Raw genomic sequence first — 23,752 nt, forward strand, 5'->3', positions numbered from 1 at the left:
TATCGACTATCGACCACATGCCCGCTATTTGGAAACTGAAATTGCCCTAATGCGCTCACACGGCAAGTAATTACGAAGTGTTTAGTATAATACGGAAAATATTTATTATTATATTAGTTGGACGCATATGAGATGAGATTTGCAATTAGTGCAGTTTCAAATACTTCAAGAGCTCGTTTGGGCTCTTTAAGCTGTTTTAGGAGGATCCCAGATATATGTTTGGAGACACCAGTGTTATTATTACATTCCAAGGTATATAGACAAGGCTCAGAATTACGATAAATATTGACTGCTGATTTATCCTTTTAATTTTAATTTCGCTGTCTGTTTGTTTCTTATTATTGTTTCGCTTTTTAACCAGGGGGGATGTATACCTCACCTAACATTAGATGTGTTGGAATTAGTCTCCAAGGACCCACTATGCATCCAACTCCCTCTTTCTTCAACTATTTCATGCCACATACCTTTGCAAGAGTTCAAGCGTGGAATTGGAGATTTCATTGGAATGAAAGTAAGAATACATTGCCCTTATGAGACGTTTTTATTTTGTTTCAATATTCCATGACAATCATATTCTTGATTTCAAGTGCCGTTCTTTTATAATTTGTATTACGGTTATACTTTATGGTCATTTCCTTCTTATTATGTGAGAAGTTTCGCTACTATTATTGTACCAACCATACTTTTGTACATGTAATGTGTTGTACGATGTTAATTATGTTAAATGGGTTCAAATGATTGAATCTACTCTATGACATGAAATTACATTCATTACCTCATCTAACATAAGATGTGCTGGAAGTAGTCTCCAAGGACCCTTTATCCATTCAACTCTATGTTTCTTAAGGCCGCTATACACGGTGAATGATCATGGGAATGAAATCATTTGCTGTGATTAGCAGAAGAATTTGTGAATGCTAGAATGGTCATTCAGTATGATCATTTGCATGATTATTCACCATGTATAGCGGGCTTTTAAACTGTTCATGTCACCTACCCTTGCTAAGTTCAAGTGATAGTTCAAGATACTTGCTCATCAAATCATTTTGCATAAAAAAATGCAGGGAAAATAGTTTCTAAACTAAGGTTTATCATTTGAAAGTGCGATCCATGAGATATTTGGTGTCACATTTCATAACTGTAATGAATATTAATAATAAAATTGCTATTGAATGGACCATTCCTGTTATATGATGTTTGGGTCATATTGTAATGAGACGTGGAGGACAGGCCAGGATTATTTGTAAAATTTTCATGTCATCCTAACCAGGGGCTCAGCTAGGAATTAAGGCTAGGGGGGATTTGAAATGCAGCTAATACTTGGGGGCTTGGGGGGTATGGAATACCCACCAGGGTAAGTAGGAGGTGCGGGAGCCCTCCCCCAGAAAATTTTTAAGATAAATGGTGAGTTTTATGGCTTCCTGAGGGATGTGTAATATTTCTAACCCTGCCGCGTGAACGGCGGTGAAACATACAAGAATTGCCATGAGAAAAAATTCCCCTGGACCGGGAATCGAACCACGGACCTTTGGCTTTCCGGGCCACTGCGCAGACCACTACGCTATCCAGGTTCTTTAATTCTCATGGCAATTATACCGAGGCTCATGGTACTAGGTGTTAGGCCCTCGCGGTCCATCAAGGATGGCAACGCGAGGGAGAGAGGACTTCCAAGAAGCCACAACCGGTTGAGAGCCTCAAACCTGCGCTAAAGCCGCGCAAAGCGGTATGTGTAATATTTCTAACCCTGCCGCGTGAACGGCGGTGAAACATACAAGAATTGCCATGAGAAAAATCCAGGGGAATTTTTCAATCCAGTGACGGTAAATCCAGGGGAATTTTTTCTCATGGCAATTCTTGTATGTTTCACCGCCGTTCACGCGGCAGGGTTAGAAATATTACACATACCGCTTTGCGCGGCTTTAGCGCAGGTTTGAGGCTCTCAACCGGTTGTGGCTTCTTGGAAGTCCTCTCTCCCTCGCGTTGCCATCCTTGATGGACCGCGAGGGCCTAACACCTAGTACCATGAGCCTCGGTATAATTGCCATGAGAATTAAAGAACCTGGATAGCGTAGTGGTCTGCGCGGAAAGCCAAAGGTCCGTGGTTCGATTCCCGGTCCAGGGGAATTTTTTCTCATGGCAATTCTTGTATGTTCCTGAGGGATATTTTATAAATCCTTACATTATTCTATACAGTGGCGCAGTGAGGGGAGGGGGTGTTGGGGGTTAAAACCCTCCCCCCCCCCCCCAGAGCTCAGAGAAATGCTTAAGTTTAATCCATTTTACTTAATTGGATTGATATTACTAATAGAATAGTGTAAGTATTAACAAAATATCCCTCAGAAAGGCGTAAAACTCACCATTTTGAACCATTTATCTTAAAATTCCGCAATTTATTAATCACGCACCTACCGCTTATCCTGGTGAGTATTCCACACACCAAAACTTCCTGGTATTAGTCGCACCAAACCCCCCCCAGCCTTAATTCCTGGCTGCGCCCCTGATTCTATAAGTACCTAACATCAATCCAATTAAGTAAAATGGATTAAAATTAATGTTTTCTATAATAATAATAGACCCGTACCCGCCACCCTCTCGGCCTACAAACTGTCCAACGAGGCTCTTTGAATAGTTTGATGTTTACTTTATGATTCATCCATCCCCCTAATATTAGTTGCAAAATTTTCAGCACTCAAATATTTTTATAAGAAAAATTTTGCTGAGCTCTGGGAGGGGGATTTATCCCCCCTAACCCGTCACTTTGCCACTGATCCTAGCGTAACGTGTGGGCTAACTCAAGTATTTAATGCCCAGTGAATGTATACCAGAAGTGACTACATTTTTATATTTTCCTGTAGTCAGCATCCATTTATTCTGGATTACTTTTTCGATGTTTTATGATCTTGAGCACATAAAAGTTCTTCTCATTTGACCTTCAAAGTGAAATATTGCACTTAATTGATTTCTTTCCAAACTATGGTGTTGTATTTATATTTTTAAACCCTGAATTTGTGATTACTTAGTGTATCTCGCTCTGTTCTTTTCTATTTGAGTGATTTGGGCGGTATGTAAATATATTGGTAATATATTGTAACGGTTGCCCCTGCTCAGGAGGATGCCCCCCCCAATAGCTTAGCAATCAGGAGATACGAGTGTGCCGGACAGTGCCACATCACTGTCCAATTTTCTATGGTTCGGAATTTTCTATGCTTACTTAAACCGGTGAAATGCCCACGGAAGAACTGCATCACTCCGTGTAAAGGAAGCCAGCTACACTAGTCGTTCACTGTTGAAGATCTCTCTCCCGGCCACTTTCTCGTAACCACTGCTCCTCAGTCTCTGTCTCGACCGTCTCCCACTGTCTCATCAACTGTTCTCCTTCCCACCAAGTCATATTCTCTCGTCACCTTTCTTATTCCAAAAATTCACCTCACACACACAAAGACACCCTGTATAGGAGTTATTGGGAATCACTTAGACTCCCAGGTGGGAACATAAACTCACAAAAAATACACATACAAATCATACAATGGTAACTGAAATAATTTTGTTACAATTTTACATTTTATTATTAGTATTTTACATTTTTCATGCTACTGTTTGTGGAGTTGAGAGTCATGGCCTATTTGATGTGCTGAAAAAAATTACCTTGCTTGTTACAGAATAATCCAATCTACTGTACAGTTCAGGATCCTGCTAATTCTTCTCCTGTCGGATATAATGAATTAGACAAAGTATCCATTTGGTCAAGAAGTGGAAGGGAGCCAGTGGATCCTGAAAGGTAAACCTTATCTTAATGGAAATGATACTTGGGAGTAAAGTGAGTGGAGTAAACTCCTGAAAGCATTATTTTGGTGATAATTCTTCATAATAGGCTCTCTCAAATTACTTGGGCGATAGGAGGCACACCAATTCTCCAACTTGGTGGAAGAGAAAGTCTTATGTATCTTTATTGATTTTCTTTGAGCAAATGAAAGAGCCTTTTGGAAATATGTGCATCTCTTTCAAACTATTTACCCAAACCACAACTCCTTTTGTGTGGTCATTAATGCTCTTCTGTTTTTTTTTCCTATTTAGATCATTTCTGTGTACTCCATATCCCATATTCATTCCTCATCTTTGTTACTTTCCTTTTCTACTGTATCTGCTGCTTTCAAGGTGCCCCTTAAATCACTGCAGAAATCAAATATGAGTGGCAAGTATAAAAAATTTCACTATACTAAGATAGCATTGATGGATTGATAAGGAAATATCACAGGGCAAGCAGGCTATTTTAAGGATTTTGAATAGTAAATGTTAGGATACCTTAAAAAAGGATTGATTTCAAAAAAAATAGGGATCAGGAAAAAGGAAATCACTGTGTGTTGTTAGTGGTGTCTGTTATGTGAGGAGGCTCAATGTCAGTCACTAACACTATTTGATGAATGACCCAGTTGATCTTGCCTGGGAGGGTGGTAAATGGTATTACATGCATAAACAGAGTCAACTATTCCCTAAGTGGTTATTTACTTTGACCACCGTTGGATCTGTAGAATCCTACAAGTTTATTTTCTTCAGGAAGTGACTAAATAGGCAATCCTTGGCAAACTCTGATATATTTTAATATTTTATTTATTTTTTTTTCATCTCCCCGTAAACAGCACTTTTACGGCCTTTACAATGGGGAATCAACGAGGAGGGACATCAACTAACGCCCATGCCCTGGATAAGTGCTGCTTATCCAGGCGGGACTCGAACCTACAACTTTCAGTTTGGCAGGCGAGGTCATAACCCCCCTGCCACCAAGCTATCTCTACCCCTATGAAAAAATTGTATATGGCAATGTATAAGAATGTATAAAATTTTGAAACAGGTTTATACAATTTTTTCATAGGGGTAGTGATTGTAGGGCCACCTTGGACAGTTAGCTTCTTTGAACTAGAATTGATAGTACCGTATAAGCTTGTGTAAGAGGCGCACACGTGTAAGAGGCGCACCCCTATTTTGAGGAAGGAAGCTATAAAGAAAAAAAGTTGACGGTATTTTTTTAATCCTATCGTGCGGTGTTGCAGACGTATGCCTGGAATTTCGACAGTTATCGAAATTTCCTCTTTCAGTACTATTTGAAAGAGGAAATTTTGATAACTGCGGCGGTAATAGCGGCATAAGAGGGAGTAGAAAGAGTTCCGATCCTTTCTTCGCATACGTCATCGCTCTACGTTGCTTGTCCTACTCACGAACAATTTTGTTTAAAAGCTCTCGCAGGAGTATTGCAATAGAATTGCAGCCGTGGAAAATTTTAAGGCAAAACACGACAGGCACATAGCATGAACCTTCCCAAGAGATTGGACAACAATCGGGGTAATCTCAGCGCCGTAGGATAATAACCACGTCGTAGATTTAAGGCCCCTTGCACACACACCGATTTTGGACGGCCGGTAAAATATCGGCCGTCCACATTCCAATAGTGAACAATGGGAGAGCATTGGAGCTTGCACACGTACCGAACACGCGCCGGCACCGGCTAAATGCCGGTTAGCTGCCGGCCATTGTCACTGTGGATCGCCGTCGCCGGCTAAAAAACATAGCAACTTATCGTTTGACCGGTAAAATCCGGCGTGAGTGCATCGCTTCGCCGGTAAAATATCGGCCGCCCAAATTCGGTGTGTGTGCAAGGGGCCGTTTTTTTCCTTTCCGGGACTCTATAGGAAAATAGGAAATTATCAAGTTATAGGGGATCAATGGAAACGCGTTTCATCCCTACCCCATCTCACCAACTGACCTTTTTCGGTCTACCAGGTTCAATTCTCCGAGTTTCTGGAGGTCAAATGCTAGGTGAGTCACCTTCTGAGCTCGAAAATATATCTCGATATCTTTCAGCAATTGTATGACACGCACGAGGTTGTAAAAAGAATTAGACCTAACGCGACGTATATCTGACAGCATTTAAGTTTTTTGAGCTCTAATTAATTGACACAAAGATTTATATCTAAAACAAGGCTACAAATATTCAACTTAGTCCTAACAGCGCAATTTCGGAAGAAACAAGCGTAGCATAAGCGCATTCAAACAAGACGAGACGGACTGGAAACTTCAGGCAACGCAAACTGCGTATATCGCATTGCTGTGCCTTCGCCTCTTCACTTTAAAGGCAACGACGTCACATGCAAGATCGGACGTATTCTTCCCTTGCTCCTTCGCTCATAGCCTCGTAGCTTGAAATATGGAGCGCGCTCCTTCCCCTCGACCTCTCCTTCAGCGCTAGTCCAACAATGAACACACTCGTTCGAATTTTTTAAACCGCAGGTTTTGACACCAATATAATTTTCAGTTGCATAAATCCTCATATTAGCGTCTGAAGATAATTTTTGAAAAATCAGGTGCTCAGCGTAATGGAAATTGCTCGGCAAGACAGATGTTGACGAATCAGGTATGTCCTTCAAAACTACGCGTTTCTATACGTTTGATAAGCGATTACGATATGCAGTATAAATGCCGCGGGATGCCCACTCGTGACAGTAAATTTAGCGCGCATTCCGGAGCGAATCACCCCGCGCGATCTTTTCAATGTTCACCTCTGGGGTACCGACGTGACGGCGCGATGCTTACAAGAAATTCAAACAGGAGCATTTTAAAAATACGTCACTAAGGGAGAAACTCCCCTACCTGCCGCTTGATTTTGACGCAGGATTTCAGATGACTGACTCACGCTGTAAACCAAGGCCCCTCAGTTCCCCTTGGACTTGCGACCGGGTAGGGGAGGGGGGGAAGATAAGAAGTTTGTGTAAGAGGCGCACCCCCATTTTCGGCTGCAATGTTTGGGAAAAAAGGTGCGCCTCTTACACGCGCTTATACGGTATATATGGTTGTCAGGGGATTTTTGGGCTGGGGCAGTTTGGCAAGGCGAAAGAATTATCCATCATGCCAAAGTTCAACTAGTACAAGGGTGTCCCTTAAAAATGCAATCATGGAATTTTTGATCGCAACTTTTTAAATTTTTCCTTTTAGTATCCCTCATGCCAAAGGTCAACAGCTGGCATTACAAGGCATAAGGATGGTATCTGATGGGCCTCTTATTCAACAGTCCCTATTAAATTATTCTCCTCAGAGATATTATCAAGAGTCAGTGAACTTAGTTTTTTTTTTTTGTTGTGAAAGAGATGAAGGAAAATGTTTTCTTGCTCTGTTTTGAACTTTTCTGTTCCATCCTAAAATAATCAGTTCATATCCAGAATAAATATTGTAGGTGTTACCCTTACCTGAAGTTACACTCTTTTATTTGATATTCTACTACAGTGAGGACTCCGTTCTTATTACAGATATATGGATATAATGGAATCTTTTCTCCCTGATATGTACCAGTGCTTAGGAGATGGGGAAACTGACATAAACAGCACCAACAAAAGAATACTGAAAAGCATGAAAAGATCCCTTGATATGTTTCATAAGTGCTTGGATAGACACAAAAAATCGGAGGTAATAATATTTTAATGCTCCCTTTATATTCTATGAAAGAGGTTCAGTGTAAAATATGTAGTGTATATATGCATCTTTGTAATTTTGAGGGAATTCGTATCTGTTACAAAAATGCTACCAAAAGTGTTCCTAGCTGTAACATTAATTTTTTTATTTATCCCTGTCTCTGGAGATGGCCCAAGGGCTGCGTCATTGTGTAAGCCGATAAAGGCATTTTTCCTGGATCAAAAGTGTCCTGCATGGGAAAATTGAGAAATGGTATCTGGATTTTGCATGCCAAATTTTTTTGAAACCGGATAATATTAACCACTGGAGCCACAGTTCACAGGGCTCTTTAAGTTTAAAATTTTGCAAAAAATCAGGCAAAATAAATGTTAATGGAGACTAATTCATTGCAAAACTGGGATAATGAATGATATTTAACAATGGATGCATATTTATATATTACGATACTGAAAATGGAAGTTAATTAGAGAAAATCTATGGCTAAGACAATGCCTTCATATAAACAGACCAATTAGAGCACGAAAAACCCACCAGACTCAAAAATTTTGCCGGCTTCAAACGTTAATTTGAATATATATTTCCTTTTAGTGGCTAAATTGATTTTAAAATAATATATATTTCAATTGCATTTCCTCAGTAATTATATCAACCATCATTTGACTATAAGTAATCCCTCAAAACTGAAAAATAAGGAAAATTATTTTAAAAATAACTTCAAGCATGATGACAAGTAAGGTACATGTACTATTTTATGTACTTTATGTAACATGAGAGCTATTACCACAAAGAAATTCTGCAGAAATTCAAAAAGAATGTGTAGCGGAGTGAATAGAGAGACGAAAGTAGGAGGTGGAGTTGGTAGAGGAGCAATGGTTGATGACACTGATGAAAAGTATGGAAAGAATTCAGCCAGCAGAAGGTAGAGAAAGAGAAACTAAAAACCAAGCATTTCATTTAGTAGCTCTCTGCTAATTTTGTATAGAAGCTACCCATGTTAACATGTATGTTCGTTATACATATCTTTACTGAAAGAATGAAGTCCCTTGAGATCACTTTTAAATGCCTCAAATCAGTTCACATTTTGTCTTAAAAATTACTGTTAGTTAAAAATATGTACAAACAGATGAAGTCGGAAAAGTTTGGTTTAGGTTGGGCTGGGAGTCTCCGCTTGGTAGATAGGGATTATGTATTTGGTTGGAAGAGAGGGAAGGAGGAAATTAATTATACAGATGGGGGAATGGGAGATGGAATGAATCAAGAGAAGTGTCCATTTTCCCTACTCTGGTGGGTAGCTCCTTTTCAGCCAAAGGTGGATTCGGCTCCATGAAAAATATTAATTATTATCACGGGTAATGTGAGTTATTATTAGGGTAAATGGTTATTCATAATTTTAAGCTAATGGCATCATTCACCTTTCATCAGTAATTTAAGTTGCATAAAAAGAGAGATACATAAGCTTTTACCTCTGTTAATGAATAGTACCGGTTTCATTTGCTTATTTCATTGAAGATCTATTGCAATTGCAGGTTTTGAAAAATAGTGCATTTCTGGCACTACTGCAAGGAGGCTATGACATCAGTTCAAGAGTTAGCTTTGCTAAGGATGTTTCAGCAAGTGACGTTGATGGATATGTCATTGATGGATTGCATGGAAATGGTGAAGAGGTTGAATTCTTTGAATATGAGAAGGCAAAGCCTGTAATAAAAGAAACAATTGTAAGTATCCATGTCAATTGTATCCTTGCCATTTTCAAATATTTTTCTTATTTGACTCACTTTCAGTAATTGTGGTATTTTCTTACAGAAAGTACTTCCAGAGGATAAGTTCCGTGTTGTACATGGATGCTGGAGCCCTGAAGCAGTCCTACATCTAGTTGAAGAAGGGATAGATGCCTTTGATTCTTCATTCCCCTTTATAGTCACAGAAAGAGGTGCAGCTTTGACTTTCTGCTTTAAGCCAGGGTGAGTAATAGGAGTTTTGACAGAATTTCATTGAAAACACATGAAAGATCCTAAAAATAGATGTGGCTACTAGTTATTGGTGAGCCAGACAGGGAGCACCATGTTAAAATTTTATGGTGCGTGTGGTTCTTGTTCATAATTTTAATTTGAAGTATACTTGGTTCCAAATATCTTTGCGGATGAGTGGGCAGGGCTAAAAGGAGGGGAGTGATTGGAGGGAAAACTTCTTTGCAAGATGCTTTTCCATAGCAAATATGATGACAACAGGTATGGCTAAAGACAAGATTATAGAAAAAATCAGCAATAAATTATAATTAAGCAGTTCCCAAAGAATTATCTTCACAGCTTTGGGACATTTATAGAAAAAGTTAGTGTGGACTGTTACTCTCTTTATGCAACCAACCCTTCCATCTCCTCCTTATCCCATCTAGAAGCTGTCCCTCCTCTCCCACCATGTCAAGCACTTCTTTGTTCCTCCTCCTCTCTTTCCATTTGTCCTCCTCTCTGTTCACCCTCTGAATTCTTCTCCATACCCACTTATCAAAAGTCTCCCGTCTTTTCTCATCCTACTTCCTAAGTGTCCATGTTTCCGCATGTAAAGTGCTACACTCCAGATCAGACTCTTCTCTAAATTCCTACATAACGACTCTCTCATCAGCTCATGTGTGCTTCCTATTCATGAGTGCCTCCTTTGCTAATGAATTTCTCTCTCTGATGTTATTACTGCTGGATCCATTTCCTTCCTATGTGTTGCCCAATTAGTTGGATTGCTCTACCAACTTAGTATTTTACCACCTACTTTAAGTCGAATCTCATATTCCTAGGCTACAATTATTACAAAATGCATAACTTTGGTCTTCATATTATTATTCCTCATGCCATATTCCTCTCAATGCCAGTGGAAAACTAGAGCCTGCAGTCCTCTCACTGACTGGCTAATCAATGTCTGATCATCCGCGAACTACACATCATTCCCCCCACATAATTCCAGCTTCCAACTCATCTAACACCTCTATTACCATCTCCTCAGTATTCAGGTTAAAAAGCAATTGCGATAATGGACAGCCATGCCTCATTCTCCAGCCAATGCTAGCTCACTGTGATTTTATCTGCCATCCTCACTTGAGCAGTCTGGGCGATATACATTTTGCGACTGAGTTGCCTATCCCTCCAAAGTATGCCTATTTTCTTAAGGGTCTCCATTAACTTTATCCAGTCTACTCTATCAATTGCTTTTTCAAAATCCACAAAACAGGGATGCATATCCTTGTTGTATTGTAGTTACCTCTAAACCAGGGACCTCATTAGTCATTACCACTATTGCATCTAGGATTGACTTTCCTTTCCTGAAATAAAACTAATCGTTACCCTAATGTTCGTTTGCCCTCGCCTCCATTTGTCTGTTTAAAATCCTCAGTACCACCTTTACCGTGTGTGATATTAGGCTAATAGTACTTTAATTTCCGCATTCTACCGCTTTCCTTTTTTTGGGCAGCAAGAATTAGAACCATTTTGCCAAAATTTTAAACCCCGTAGTACTATAGAGCGTTCCACATTTAGTTGACAGTACGGGCCTTATGGAAAACAGTGTTGCCAAGCTTCCGCTCTGCCGGCAGGCATCCTAACAGCGTATGCAACCACACATAATATGGCGCCAAAACGGTTTAGTTCAAAAAGGAGTTAGGGATCGCACGAAAGACGGCGTAAATTAAGGAATTTTTTAGCGTAAATTACAATACCTTTGCTGCAATATATAAGGAAAAGTCTTTTGTTATTTTATGTATGTACTTATTCAATGCACAAGCTGAATAATGAATAATCTGTAATGTAAAAAAATAACAATAAATTGAAGGATAATAAAAATTATCGCCACTCCTGAATGAGACAAAATTTCTATTCCTTCCATATTATGCAATATTTTTTGGCTATGGCTAGTATTACATGAAAGGCGATGTTGTATAAGACATCATCAATCTTTAATTTTTCAAAAATTTCCCGTACTTGGTTTATTGTAAATTAAAGATCTCTTTTCAAGCTGACATCTTCAAAGCTAATTTCCTTAATGTTCTTTTTCCTCCACCTAGTAGTAGGCAAGGATTCCAATTTCCTTGAGTAATAAGAGGCATTATCTACCACTTTAATTGATCCTTCGGATAAGTTTGCAAGAAGTGAGTGCTCAAACCATCTCTCGTAACACTCGCCACCCGCTTCTTCATGCTCATCCATTGAGTTCTTTTTATACAGAAACACATACGATGCTCCTTTTATGAACCCATTTTCCGTTCCTGTGTGTATAATTGCAAATCGACATCCTCGGGAAGTGGGGGCCAAGCCCAGTATTTAGTCCAGCAAGGAAAGCTTGACGCGGATTTTCTAATTGTTTGTTTCGCAAACTAATGTTCACTATTTTTCCAAAATTAATCCAACATTCGCCTGTGAATACACTCGTCCTGTGTTCGCGATATTTTTTTTAGCTGTCTTAAATAATTAATTGTGCCACCAACGAATAATATCATCCCTTTCGGTAAGGATGATTCTTTTCCCCTTGCGTTCGTAATCGAAGCCTATGTCCAAAAGAAGAAGATATAGTGTTGTTCTTTTGTAATCTGGGAGAATACTATCCATATTTACCGAGTTTAAGATGGATTTTAAAGTCAGAGGAATATTTTTCACGAAGGATTCATGTACCTTCCTTCTAATTCCCGATCTCACAAAATCGTCGAAAATCACTGCTCTCGAATTTTTGTAAGGCTGTCTAATTTCTTTAGTTTTTGAAGGATTTACCAATGGACCACGGGAGCTTTCCTTTCTCAGTCTGTAAACAGTGGACTCCGAGCACCCAGTAGCCTTCGAAGCTTTTCGGCAGGCCTCACGAATGCTGAGAGATTTCCTGAAGTACGAGAAGACTTTGAGCACCAACTGTCTTTCGCGGCTTATGAGCTTCTCTCATTTTCTCCTCTTCTTTGTATCGGACATATTGATTGGGCGTGTTACAGCAGAGATAAGTGTAAAACACACTTCACAATTCTCAAATTCAGCAGACCACACAACACTTGTTCATTCCAAAAAAAATGCAATGACAAACTGAACGCCTTCGTAAATTCTTCCCTCGGCCCCTTCGGCTAGGGTCGATTCTGGTGCAGGTTTTATGGTACCCTATGAAAGGAACTCAGAAAAAACCCAAGCCCCCTTTTGTAAAAGGCTTGCACTGGATAGGGTAGTGTTTCGCACAGATTATGAGATATTCTCTTTCTTGGTTTCCGCGATGGGACCGAAACACCCAAGGCGAAAGCGTCTTATTTCCAAGCCGCTTGCTTACTTTCGTGTATCTATGTATTCAGATAAAAACACTGCTACGACGTATGAGCGTCTTATTTCCAAGCCGCTTGCTTACTTTCGTGTATCTATGTATTCAGATAAAAACACTGCTACGACGTATGAGTATTCTCTGTTTAGGATGTCAAACGAATAGATAAATACATTTCATAGTATGCATTGACAAAAACTTCTTTTCCGCCCTAGAATTTTCCCTCTGCGCGCAAGAAAAGGCAAGACGCCCGGCCCAGCGGCGCCGTAATATTTTTTCTTAAGATCAAAACATTGTAACTCGCTTCAGAATTGATGTAAGCTAATAATTTTTTCAGCAAAAATAACTTTGTAGTTTTCTTCATATTTTATACGCAGCATATAGGGACCTACAACGTAATAAACGTAAGTTAGTAAGCGACTACTTTTTACCTTGCAAAAATCAAACTTTTCTTGTCCTAAAGGGTGTTACGTCGGCATAACAACATTTTAACTCAATATTTGTACAATTGGTGAATACCTTCAAAGAGAAAATTGTGTGAAAAAGTTTGTGCAAAAGATTCAAGCCAATACAGACAACGGTCAGGCAGAAACTGCGAGAAGAAGATAAAGTAAAAAAATACACGTCCTGACGGAAATTTAAGGAAATGTTTTTTATAGCTTTTGTTCTAATTTTTATCGAAAAACTATTGACTTCAATGAATGCAGCATCTCTTTCTACATTAGAATGCAATTTTTAATCAGTGCATAACGCAACATTAATTTTCGCCATGTTATTGACAACACCGCGCTCCTGGTCTTATGGAGATTAACATGGGAAACGATTCTCCATAAGAGCCCATACTGTCAACTAAATGTGGAACGCTCTATAGTTTCGGTTGCATCTGACACGCTCTTCGCGTCTTTTTCTCAAAACCATTTGTTACATCACTTCATACTATGTACTTCTTTGGCTTAATATCCTGCATGGTAGGCACACCTCTTGACACTGTCGAATGGTAAGTATAACTCAAAGGATACTACACTTAAAATACAGTAGATTCCGTTTAATGGGTCCACTGGTTACTTGGGGCAGATCTTGAAGAACAGAACCCAATAGAGTCCAATATCCTAGAGTATCCTCCGCTTAGTTGGGACAGCAAGCCGCTTTATTGGGCCATGAGTCGGCGACATAGACTCTATACTAGCGACGAAATTAAAATTTTTTGTTTTCAGAATACTATTTTTTATATTTTCCCCTTTGATTTTCTCTTATTTTTCACAAATGTTCCTATTTTTTCCCTATTTTGAAAGCTCTTATTGTTATACTATCTGCAAGAGGATAGGACTTTCCTTTAATAGGATTAAGTAAAAGACATTCATTCGGTGTCGCCGGAGGCTGTGAAAAATATTTTTAACTAAATTATTATAATTCTTAAAAATTATAATAATTTAACTAAACTCGCTGATTTATTAATCAAAGTAATGGTTTAATAAACTTAGGTTGCATTATAAACGTTCTTTAGTCTTCTTTCTACCATTTCAAAGGTTTTCATGCCCATATACGAGAGTTCGCCTAATTGGGGCAGCCGCTTAATTGGGGCAAAGTGCGCAAGTCCCGATATGTCCCAATTAACGGGAATCTACTGTACTACCATTAATCCTACAGGTAGAAACATTATTGCTGGGGTATCAGTTTACTAGACTTTTTTTTGTCTACACACATATGGACACATTTGGATATCCACTGGACATCCACTAAATATCCACAGAATTCTCGATGGATATTCATTAGATATCCATTGGATGTCTAATGTATAACGTTAGGAATATTTACCAGTTTTTGTTTTTTTTTTATTATTTAAAAACCAATTTTTGGAAACAATAGCAATATTTAGGAAGTAAGATATGCCGTCGCATGATCTCTGATAAATTCTGTGCATTTTGGTACCTCATTTGTAGAGTTTGGTTGTGTATAAGTTGAGAAAAATGTATGTATACGGTAGAAATAATATACATAGACATAATATATATGTATATGCCGTAATTTCAATAATATATTTCTATCATAGAAAGTCTAATGAAAATCCATGGATGTACTCTGATGGATATTCACACATGGATATCCAGCCATAGATATCCATTGTATGATCATTGTTGTACTCTTGATGGATATCCAGCCATGGATATCCATTGTATATACTATATTAGACATCTCCCATGGATGTGGATATGTGGTGGACATTATGGATATCCATTGGATATTTTGTGTTGTGTGGGATATGTTTCCCACTCAGAATAGGAAACACTACTCCACTCAGGATGAAAGGAATCAATCCAATGGAAATTTGATGTGTTGAAACTCAAAATGGCTATTGTGTTACATACTGTTCCTGTGATACAAGCTTTCAAACTTGAGTTGCCGTACTATTGAAATGGACAGTTTGTAGTCACCCAAGTTGCTGTAGTGGCAATAGGGCTACTAAAGCATAACAATGTAGATTTACATGTATCCAGATGTAAATTGGTGTATGTGGCTGCAATATTTTTCTGAGTATTGTTGTCAGTGTCTGTCTCTTATTGCCTTATGTGGACAAAACTAATGGATTCAGTGCCTAAACTTATGCTCAATCTGAAACCTACGAACTTAAGTCCTATTCCACTGAACCTTGACTCCAGTTGAATTTCTAAAGGCCTGGTTACATGGTATGTTAACACGTACAAGTTAATGTACAAATGCATGAACAGAAAATAAATAGAACTTGTTCTAATTTGATTCATGTATTCGTACATGTTCCATTCTACCAAAGCTAACATACATTAACTTGTAGGTGTACCATGTAACCAGGCCTGTATATTGCACATAATAATATCATTTATTAAAAATATATAATTGCAGGGAAGAATCAAAGGGCTGTCCCTCTAGTTTGGGTGAGAATGGAATGAATGAATTGGATTCTGCTCATCTGAAATCTGATAATGATTCCTCATTGAAAGAATATATGTATGAAATTAATCTGGAAAACAAAAAGTGAGTATTGTGGGCGTTTCTCCTTTGAAGCTGACTCCTTATTAGGCCTGCAATAATAACATTCGCTTTGGCTGAATTCACAGGTATGCTGATGATTTTGGACCACTTTTAAAAGACTGTTCTTGCTACTGTTGCAGTCAGCATACTAGAGCGTATATCCATCACCTCATCACTAATAAGGAGTTACTTGCTCGGGTTTTATTGATGATGTAAGTATTCCCTATGTAAAACTCTTCTGTTTTATTCCTAACTAACTGGCCCGGCAAACTTCGTACCGCCTAATAATCACTGAAGTTTAGTTACACCATTTATTGATCTAGAGCGGCTGTACTGATTTTAATAATTTTTATCTTATTGTAATAAAATAATAAAAAATTCAATAAAAATACAAATATTAGTTTTAAAATGGCTTGTTAGAAAGATATTTTCTTTATTCAAACGACACTGGGGACGAAGACCAAGGCATGTATACGCGGATTTTTTCAATGAATTATCTGATTTCTATGTTAGGAAATTTAAAACATTGTGGTATTATAAAGCAGTTTATAAAGTCAAACCCGTTCTTTGGGCAAGTTTACGCCATGCTAGACCAATACTTGACTGACGCTTAAAATCTCGTGTAAATGGGTAGCCCCTATGGAGCAACATTAATATGTCATGACTCGTGGTGCACTAGTTATAATTCGGTTCGGAGAAGTGCACTGCATAAACGTGCCGCGGTGTACCCTACACATTCAGGTTTAATCTCTTTGGTGAAGCTCATTCTGATATGTGACAGTTTTTGTTTTTAATCGGGCGCAAGATGTAGCGGATGAATCGAAATAAATATAGAGAAGCAATGAAAGAGATTAAGTGGATGGTTCACCAATTCGTGAACATACTACGCATAATAGCATGGGTTTTTCACGAGCATATGAGCACAAACACTGAAAGATTGACCTTGTGATTTGTTAATCATCATCACGAATGCAACGCGAATTGGATATTGAATTCGTTTAATCTCATAAGGGCATAGAAGTTGGGATCATAGAATCTTCTGAATGAGAACTTCCTTATCTTTGAATTTTCCTTTGAGTATAGTCGCATGAATCACATTCATTATCAGCTATTTAGTATAGTAATACAGTAGAACCCCGTATTTGCGTTATCGGAATTTACGTTTTCCCGCAAATTGCAAGTTTTTTTCTGGGTCCCGTCATATTTCCTATCTCTCCAATGTAAATAGAACCCTGTATTTACGCCGTGTTTTTTTCGTTTTCCCGCCATGTGCATCACGACGTGCCGGCTAAAAAAAATTATTTGCCTACTAAAACAATAAATCGTGCATATCAGCTCGTAAAAACTATCTTTCGGCTTCCTTTCGCGCATTTGTATTTAAAAATCCAAGAGAAAGAGACGCGAATGACAACTATTTTCGGGAAGAATTTGAATGTGGCGGGACAGAACGCCACTAACGTCGGAAAGTCGAACTACGTCATCTCGTTTTTTGTCAGCGGCGGAAAGATTCACGATATGAAAGTAGGTGTTTTGAGCAATCGAGCTATGTATCCAATGCAAGAACTCCTGAAGCAATGTTGACAATAATTATGTAGCCTATAATTTGATACGAGAGTTTAAGAGAAAACCAGACGTGCTGAAACGTGATAAATGCCGGAACTATAAAACTTGTTATCATTTGCGCTGACTTCATTCAACAGTTGCGTAGCGTAGATGGGTTAATTAAATACTTAAAAAAACTTATTTAAACTTGAATTATCCCATTCACATAGCAGCGTATCGCAAACAACTGTAACTTTAAAAAATTATGAAGTCGCACGACCGTTTGTACTACGCACTTGAACGCCGAGGAGTAGTTCAGACACTCGTGTGTTGGCAAGTTATCCTCAATTAGTACGGGAAATAGAATTTATCCTGCTTGAAAATGGAAATTCGAGGTGAAAAACGGACATTTTTAATTGACGAGAAAATGAAAATTTTAGAGCTAGTTGATTCCCACACCGGAAAACGCATCGATTCAAACAAATTCGTGGTGAAAAATCGCGATGCCATTGTAAAATATGCAAACCAGTGCGGAAATTTATCAGAAAAGAGAGTATATGTGAAGAATTCTAGGTAAGAAGAAATAGAACGAATTCTAAAAGAGTAATTTTTAGGTGCAAGATCATCAAATGTTCCTGCAAATGGTGTCATCTAAAGGCCTGTTTACATAGTAAATTAACCCGTACAAGTTAATGTCTAAATTATGAACATGAAAATGCACCGTGTATAATTCACCCAACTTGTGCGTATGCATGAACAGAAAATAGAACCTGTTAAAATTGGTTCATGCATTCATAGCCGTATTTAGGGGTCTGTGCCCCACCCAGATGCTTAAAAAATAGACAAAATTTGAATACGGTTATCACAGGAGGATCTATGGGGGGGCATGTGCCCTCCCAGACACTTTAAAAATATGCAAGATTTTTAATACGGTCCAGTTATCATTGCGTTCGTTTTGTATAACGTGGTATCATTGTGCCCCCCTCCAGAACAAAATCCTGGATATGTCCTTGCTTGTGCCCCCCAGAAAGAAATCCTGGATCCGTTCCTGATGGTCATCATTACGTTCGCTTTATTTTGTGTTTTACTCAAGGAGGCTCAATCATTTAATTCAATGAGAATAACTTTGATATAAAAATAAAGAGAATTTAGTAAAGTCATTGTTATATGTTATATCTTGTTTTTAATCTCAATTAATACAAGATCTTTTGCCTGTCAGACCCTCTGTGCTCCTCCCAGAAAGAAAAATCCTGGATCTGCCCCTGCCTACATTCGTACATTTCCTGTCCCGTTCCGGTCCACAAAAATCATTCATGCAAGCAGACATTAATGTATCGTGTAAACAGGCCCAAAGGCCCTTGAGAAAAAGTATTTCCCCAGAAGATTGGGAATCAAAGATTCCACGGCATCTATAATGGTTTGTTGGATAGATTCAAAAATAGGTACAGTCTTGTATACAAGATGGTGAGTGGTGAAAGCAAAGATGTTAACTTAGAGACAGCAACTCAGTGGAAAGAATCTGAATATATATTAGACTTCTGGAAGGTTACAGCCCAAAAGATGTTTTTAATGCAGACAAAACAGGATTATATTTTAATTTTTGTTGCCAGCTGTGCTTCGGAGGGAAGCAATGTTATGGAATAATGCTTAGTGAACAATTGAAAAATTAACATTTCCAAAGCCAGTATGTGAATAAAAGTGAAAATTCTCTATTTCCCACAATTTACACTTTTTTTCTTGGGTCCCTAGAAAAGTGTAAATAAGGGGTTTTACTGTATAATTATATAGTTATTTAATTTGTAGTTTTGACCGAATTAACAATTTTTGCTGTGTTAACTACTCCTATAAGCATCCCTAAGGTAAAGATGAGTTTTTTGCGAACTTTTCCTATTTTTTAATGTTTTATATGTTATCTGGGACGGAGACAAATCCAAATATCCTAATTTCATTAAAATCGGTGCAGCCGTTCTTTATATATAAATACATAAATGCCATGATAGGCCACAAAAACATAGACACAAATAAAAGAGAACTCACATGGAGTTCTCTTTAAATTGTGTCTATGTTTTTGTGGCCATTTATTTATATTTATATCACCTGTGGTGTCCTTCAAAAGTAACATATATACAATATAGATTATGTAGTTTGATTTATTTTTTTGAACTCCTACATTTTAATTATGTATATCAAGTGGTCATGCTTTGTTCTTCTTTGTCCTTGCATTAAACCACACCGATAATATTGCTTCAATTATTTTCCTTTTTTATGGTCTTTCTCTCTCCTTATCTTTTCCTACCTTTCTTTCTTAGCATTATGTTCTCTTAAAACATTTAGCCTTGTATGATGAATTTTCTTATGAAAAATATTGACATCATTATCCTTTTCAGGCATAATTTGCATCATTACCTTGAATTTTTCAAAGAAATAAGGAGAGCAATAAAAGAAGATAGTCTGAGAAACCTTAAAGTCAGAATATCTCAAGGAAAAACTGAATGAATGCATTGATAACACATTACTTAAAAGATGCTTCTTTTTTATATATGACAGTATTTATTTTTCATAAACAAAATAACAGTAATAAAGGTAATTTTTTTCATTTTATAGTTTATACAGTTGGAAAAGGAAGTATAACTACATGGGTTATGATATATCAGATAGCATTTAAGATAATGTGAATTAAATGTCTTTTCGGTACTTCATTTGGAGGAGCAATGAATCAACTTTCCGCACAATCACATGTAAGGCCTGACCCACCGCCCATCATAGAAATGGTATCTGCTCACATTACTGTAATTATATTCAGTCAAAAATGTTCAATTCCTCATATCCAATCAGATCTCTTTTGTCCTTATGTCCACCTTTTTGGGAATGGCTTGCAGCTGAAAAAAAGAGAACCTTGATTAGAAAACATAGCACAGAATTAGAGATGTGCGAATAGTTTCTGCGAATACTCGAATACAAGAACGTATTCGATATTAAAGATCTCGAATAATTATGCTAAAGGTACAATCTCGAATACTTTGAATTTCGCATCATATCCCATCGCACGCACGTTGCTGTTAGTTGACTCGGAAAATGTAGAGAACTCTAGTCGTTTAGTGCATGCAGCACCGTTTTAGGCAAGTTGACTAACTACATCAAATTCGCAGATTAGAGCGGTGGAAAGAGTTCGGCTTCAAAAGAAAATATCAAAGTTACAGGAGAATAATAGAATCATGTCTTACCCTTCCCTCTTTCTCCCCCACTGACCTTTTTCTGCCTACCTGCTTCGAAGTTCCCCATTTCTGGAGGTCAACTGCTGCATGAGTCATCTAATAACCCAAAAGGTGTCTAACAATGACTTTCTGCATCTTATATTACACCTTCAATGGATTCAAATATTAGTAATGTGCGCGTAATTTAAAAAAGAATAAGACCAAACACGACATATTTCTAACTTTATTTAAGCATTTTACGCAAGGAAATTAATGTCAAAATATGACGAAGACTTAGCATTCTGGTGAAACTCGATATTCTTGCAGCTGAGATTCTCGGAAGTTGATGCAGTACTTTTTCCAAAAAAAATATCAAGTTACAATTTATGAGTTATGCTATAAATATCTATTGTCACAGTCGAAGGGATATTTTCTCAGGATATTTGGTTTCTCCCTGCTAGCAATTCGAATTCATCCGCTTATCTTGTGAGAACTTCCCAAGATGGACTGAAAATAATTGAAGAAGAAAATCTGGTGGAGAAGCGTGTGTATTTTGCAAAACGCCTTGGATTGTCCGCTAGCACTTGATAGTAGGAATGGTGGTAAAGCGAGCTACCTGTTGAAAATAAGAAGTTGGATGAAGCCGAGTGTCAGATGGGTGTCCCGCTGAAATGGCGTTTGGTAGATAAGCATGCATACAGTGCAACCTCGATATAACGACACCCCACGGTGCACTAATAAACACTCGCTATAGCGAATTGTCGCTTTACCGGAGGTGAAGCAAATAATAGCCAATATACCTGTTACGAACAGATATACAAGAACAGGAGTGGTGCGGCGACAGATAAACATCTATCCGATAAACGTAAGCATAAATCCAGACGAAAGGCGATGTTTTTTTGCATCACTAAATTTCCTTACTCAAACAACGACTAACTATTCAAACAATTTATAAGCGCCGCACTGAATAAAAATCATCTAAAGCATTGTTTCGTCAATCATTATGCCAATGCACAACCGACGAAGCCATTTTTCTATGCACTTAATTAGTTCATTTGCGTGATCATTCTATTAATTTGGTATTTTCCACTGAAAATTCAAAAATTAACTGATAAAACAGTATCGCGGTTATTTAATGCCTCAAATTTTTCCATTGGTGTATGTTTATTGTTTCTGTACGTTAAGCGGCAGTGAAGTGAAATAACGCATTACATTTGTTTCTACAGGCGAAAACGGTGGAAGGTTGCATAACGTTCCCGCCTTGGAAGACTTTTTCTATCAGATAATATAATACCTTCATAGTCTATGGTAAAAAGTTTGCTAAGCTTGAAAAATGATGTGATTAAAATTGCCGTTGTTGAAAAAAGTTTCTTTTTGTGTGTTACGCTCGCGACGTATTTGAAATAATACACCAAGTTTACCACGTCACTCCAAACGAGAGTTAGCTGTTCTGTGAGTTCTTCCAGCGGCCACCAGGGGATGCTCGGCCACCCACGTGACAAAAGAGAGCGCCAGTACGACTCCGACCACTGACGCGAATAGTTCACCCTTGTAAATCCGCAACGGAGAATAAATACGTCCATCCGGACAATTCACGCTGAGTATCACTGCTTCGTACATCCTACATCATCGCTAAGGCGCACTACCTACCTTTAGAGGCATCATTGCAAGAAATACCTCATACTGCAAGGGTTTTGTCGGGGAGTTGTATGTAAAAAAGTTCCGTTTCGTCTATGTTATATGACGCGGGGAATACTTCTAAAGATACTTATGATCGGAGTCCTTTCTTCCACGACTTCGGGTTTACACCGCAGGCATCACCAGCAATTATGAGAGGATTTGGTGCTTTGCATTAGTATAATCAACCTTCCGCACTCTTAAAATTCTCCATTCGCAATCTATCCCTGAAATACTCCGCTTTAGGCTTGGGCGTGGCCCCTTTCTCAGAAGTTCCCGCAGATTTGAATGGGCAAAACCACCCGAACAAAGCTCCTCACAACTCTTCATCGTCTGCATTCCTTGGGCGCTTTTGCTTTTTTTAATTTTGCTGAGCGAATAGGAAGAGAAATTAATTTCGACATTCTCATATTACTCCTTTATTTTTATTTTCTCGCTTAGACGTGTTTGGTGTTTTTTTGGCCATGTTGTTCTGCCATCAAATGCTTTCTATTAACGCACCTCACGGACGTGCGGGTATGCTGCCGACTGCTTTCTGCCGCCCGAGGAACAAAAGAAGATGAAGCATTCGCGAATGCTAATGCCACAATATTTTCACCAAAATAAACCACTTATTTATCGAACGACAGTTTACCACATAAATTTGTGACTGAGCACTCCATTAACTTAATTTATAACAGATCGCTAGCAATTACAGAGATTAAGGAGTCTTGATGTAAGTTTTTCCAGTGTTGAAACCCTCGCTATGGCGAGAGCCAACACCAAAAGGGTCTCGTAAAAACGAATTATTTAACACGCTTATTATAGGGTCAATTGGCGGTGCATCGGCTATCTCTCGTTATAGCGGGAGTGTCGCTATAGCCCGTACTCGCTTTAACGAGGTTCCACTGTATATAAGACAGAAATCCATCGAAGCAGAGTAAATTCCGAGACGGCATGAAATCATTTTTTCGCAAGGTGGTGTGCCCCTTAGGATATTTGAGAGATGTTAGTTGAATCAACTATATGCCCAAATTGTTTCCATAAAATTAAAATATTCAATTATTCAGTTAATTCCTGTTTGAATCCTTAAAAGGAAATCACAATGACTCGCCAAAATCCTGAGTTTCCTGCAACCTAGTCAAACATTCCCGCAATCATAGTTTTTTTTCTGTTCATCCACTTGAAAAATGATAGATCGAGGTTCCACTGTAAACCTTTTTATTTATACATTCATCAAGAGAAATAGAAGAAGAAACATACGTTTAATATGCTTTGCGAAATTCTAGTATTCGAGGTATTCGAGCAATGATTTAATAATCGAATTCGATATTCGAGTTGGAGAAATTTGCTATTCAACCCATCTCTGCACAGAATATTAGAGAATCAAAAGAAGGGAAACTATAATAGTTCATCATAAAATTATTACTTTTTCCTTGAGACCCTTTTGCATAGATTACGCAGAAATAACATCAATACTCCAATGATGAACCATGTCCAGATTAATCAGGCCCCATAAGGCTTGAAAATAATTTCTAAGTGCTTAAGCATCTATACCTCAGAAGCTCCATTCATTAAAATATTATTTCAATATAGTGAGATTACAGTTAAAATAAATGAAGAGATTT

At 38.1% G+C, this 23,752-nt stretch overlaps 2 protein-coding genes across 2 annotated transcripts in view; one reads left to right on the forward strand and one right to left on the reverse strand.

Annotated features, from left to right (window-relative positions):
* LOC124158657 (queuine tRNA-ribosyltransferase accessory subunit 2) lies at positions 1-20,070 on the forward strand. The gene is made up of 9 exons (XM_046533866.1): positions 1-252; positions 362-511; positions 3,660-3,778; positions 7,296-7,452; positions 8,985-9,173; positions 9,262-9,419; positions 15,604-15,735; positions 15,819-15,944; positions 19,662-20,070. The coding sequence occupies exons 1-9, from the start codon at positions 133-135 to the stop codon at positions 19,768-19,770; spliced, it is 1,260 nt and encodes a 419-aa protein (XP_046389822.1). The 5' UTR covers positions 1-132; the 3' UTR covers positions 19,771-20,070.
* The window catches only part of LOC124158658 (negative elongation factor E), a 9,434-nt gene continuing 5,564 nt past the window's right edge, over positions 19,883-23,752 (reverse strand). The window contains exon 6 of the mRNA XM_046533867.1: positions 19,883-20,153. Within this exon, the coding sequence (XP_046389823.1) occupies positions 20,074-20,153 (80 nt within the window). The 3' untranslated portion in view covers positions 19,883-20,073. The remainder of the gene's footprint in view (positions 20,154-23,752) is intronic.

This window comes from Ischnura elegans, chromosome 5 (genome assembly GCF_921293095.1).
Source record: "Ischnura elegans chromosome 5, ioIscEleg1.1, whole genome shotgun sequence".
In the NCBI taxonomy this organism is placed as follows: domain Eukaryota; kingdom Metazoa; phylum Arthropoda; class Insecta; order Odonata; family Coenagrionidae; genus Ischnura; species Ischnura elegans.

Excerpts from the sequence above, each read along its gene's own strand:
- LOC124158657 (XM_046533866.1), top strand. The coding sequence starts at position 133 with ATGAGATTTGCAATTAGTGCAGTTTCAAATACTTCAAGAGCTCGTTTG. Across the intron at positions 512-3,659 it reads GAGATTTCATTGGAATGAAA|AATAATCCAATCTACTGTAC; the intron begins GTAAGAATACAT and ends TGCTTGTTACAG. Across the intron at positions 3,779-7,295 it reads GAGCCAGTGGATCCTGAAAG|ATATATGGATATAATGGAAT; the intron begins GTAAACCTTATC and ends TTCTTATTACAG.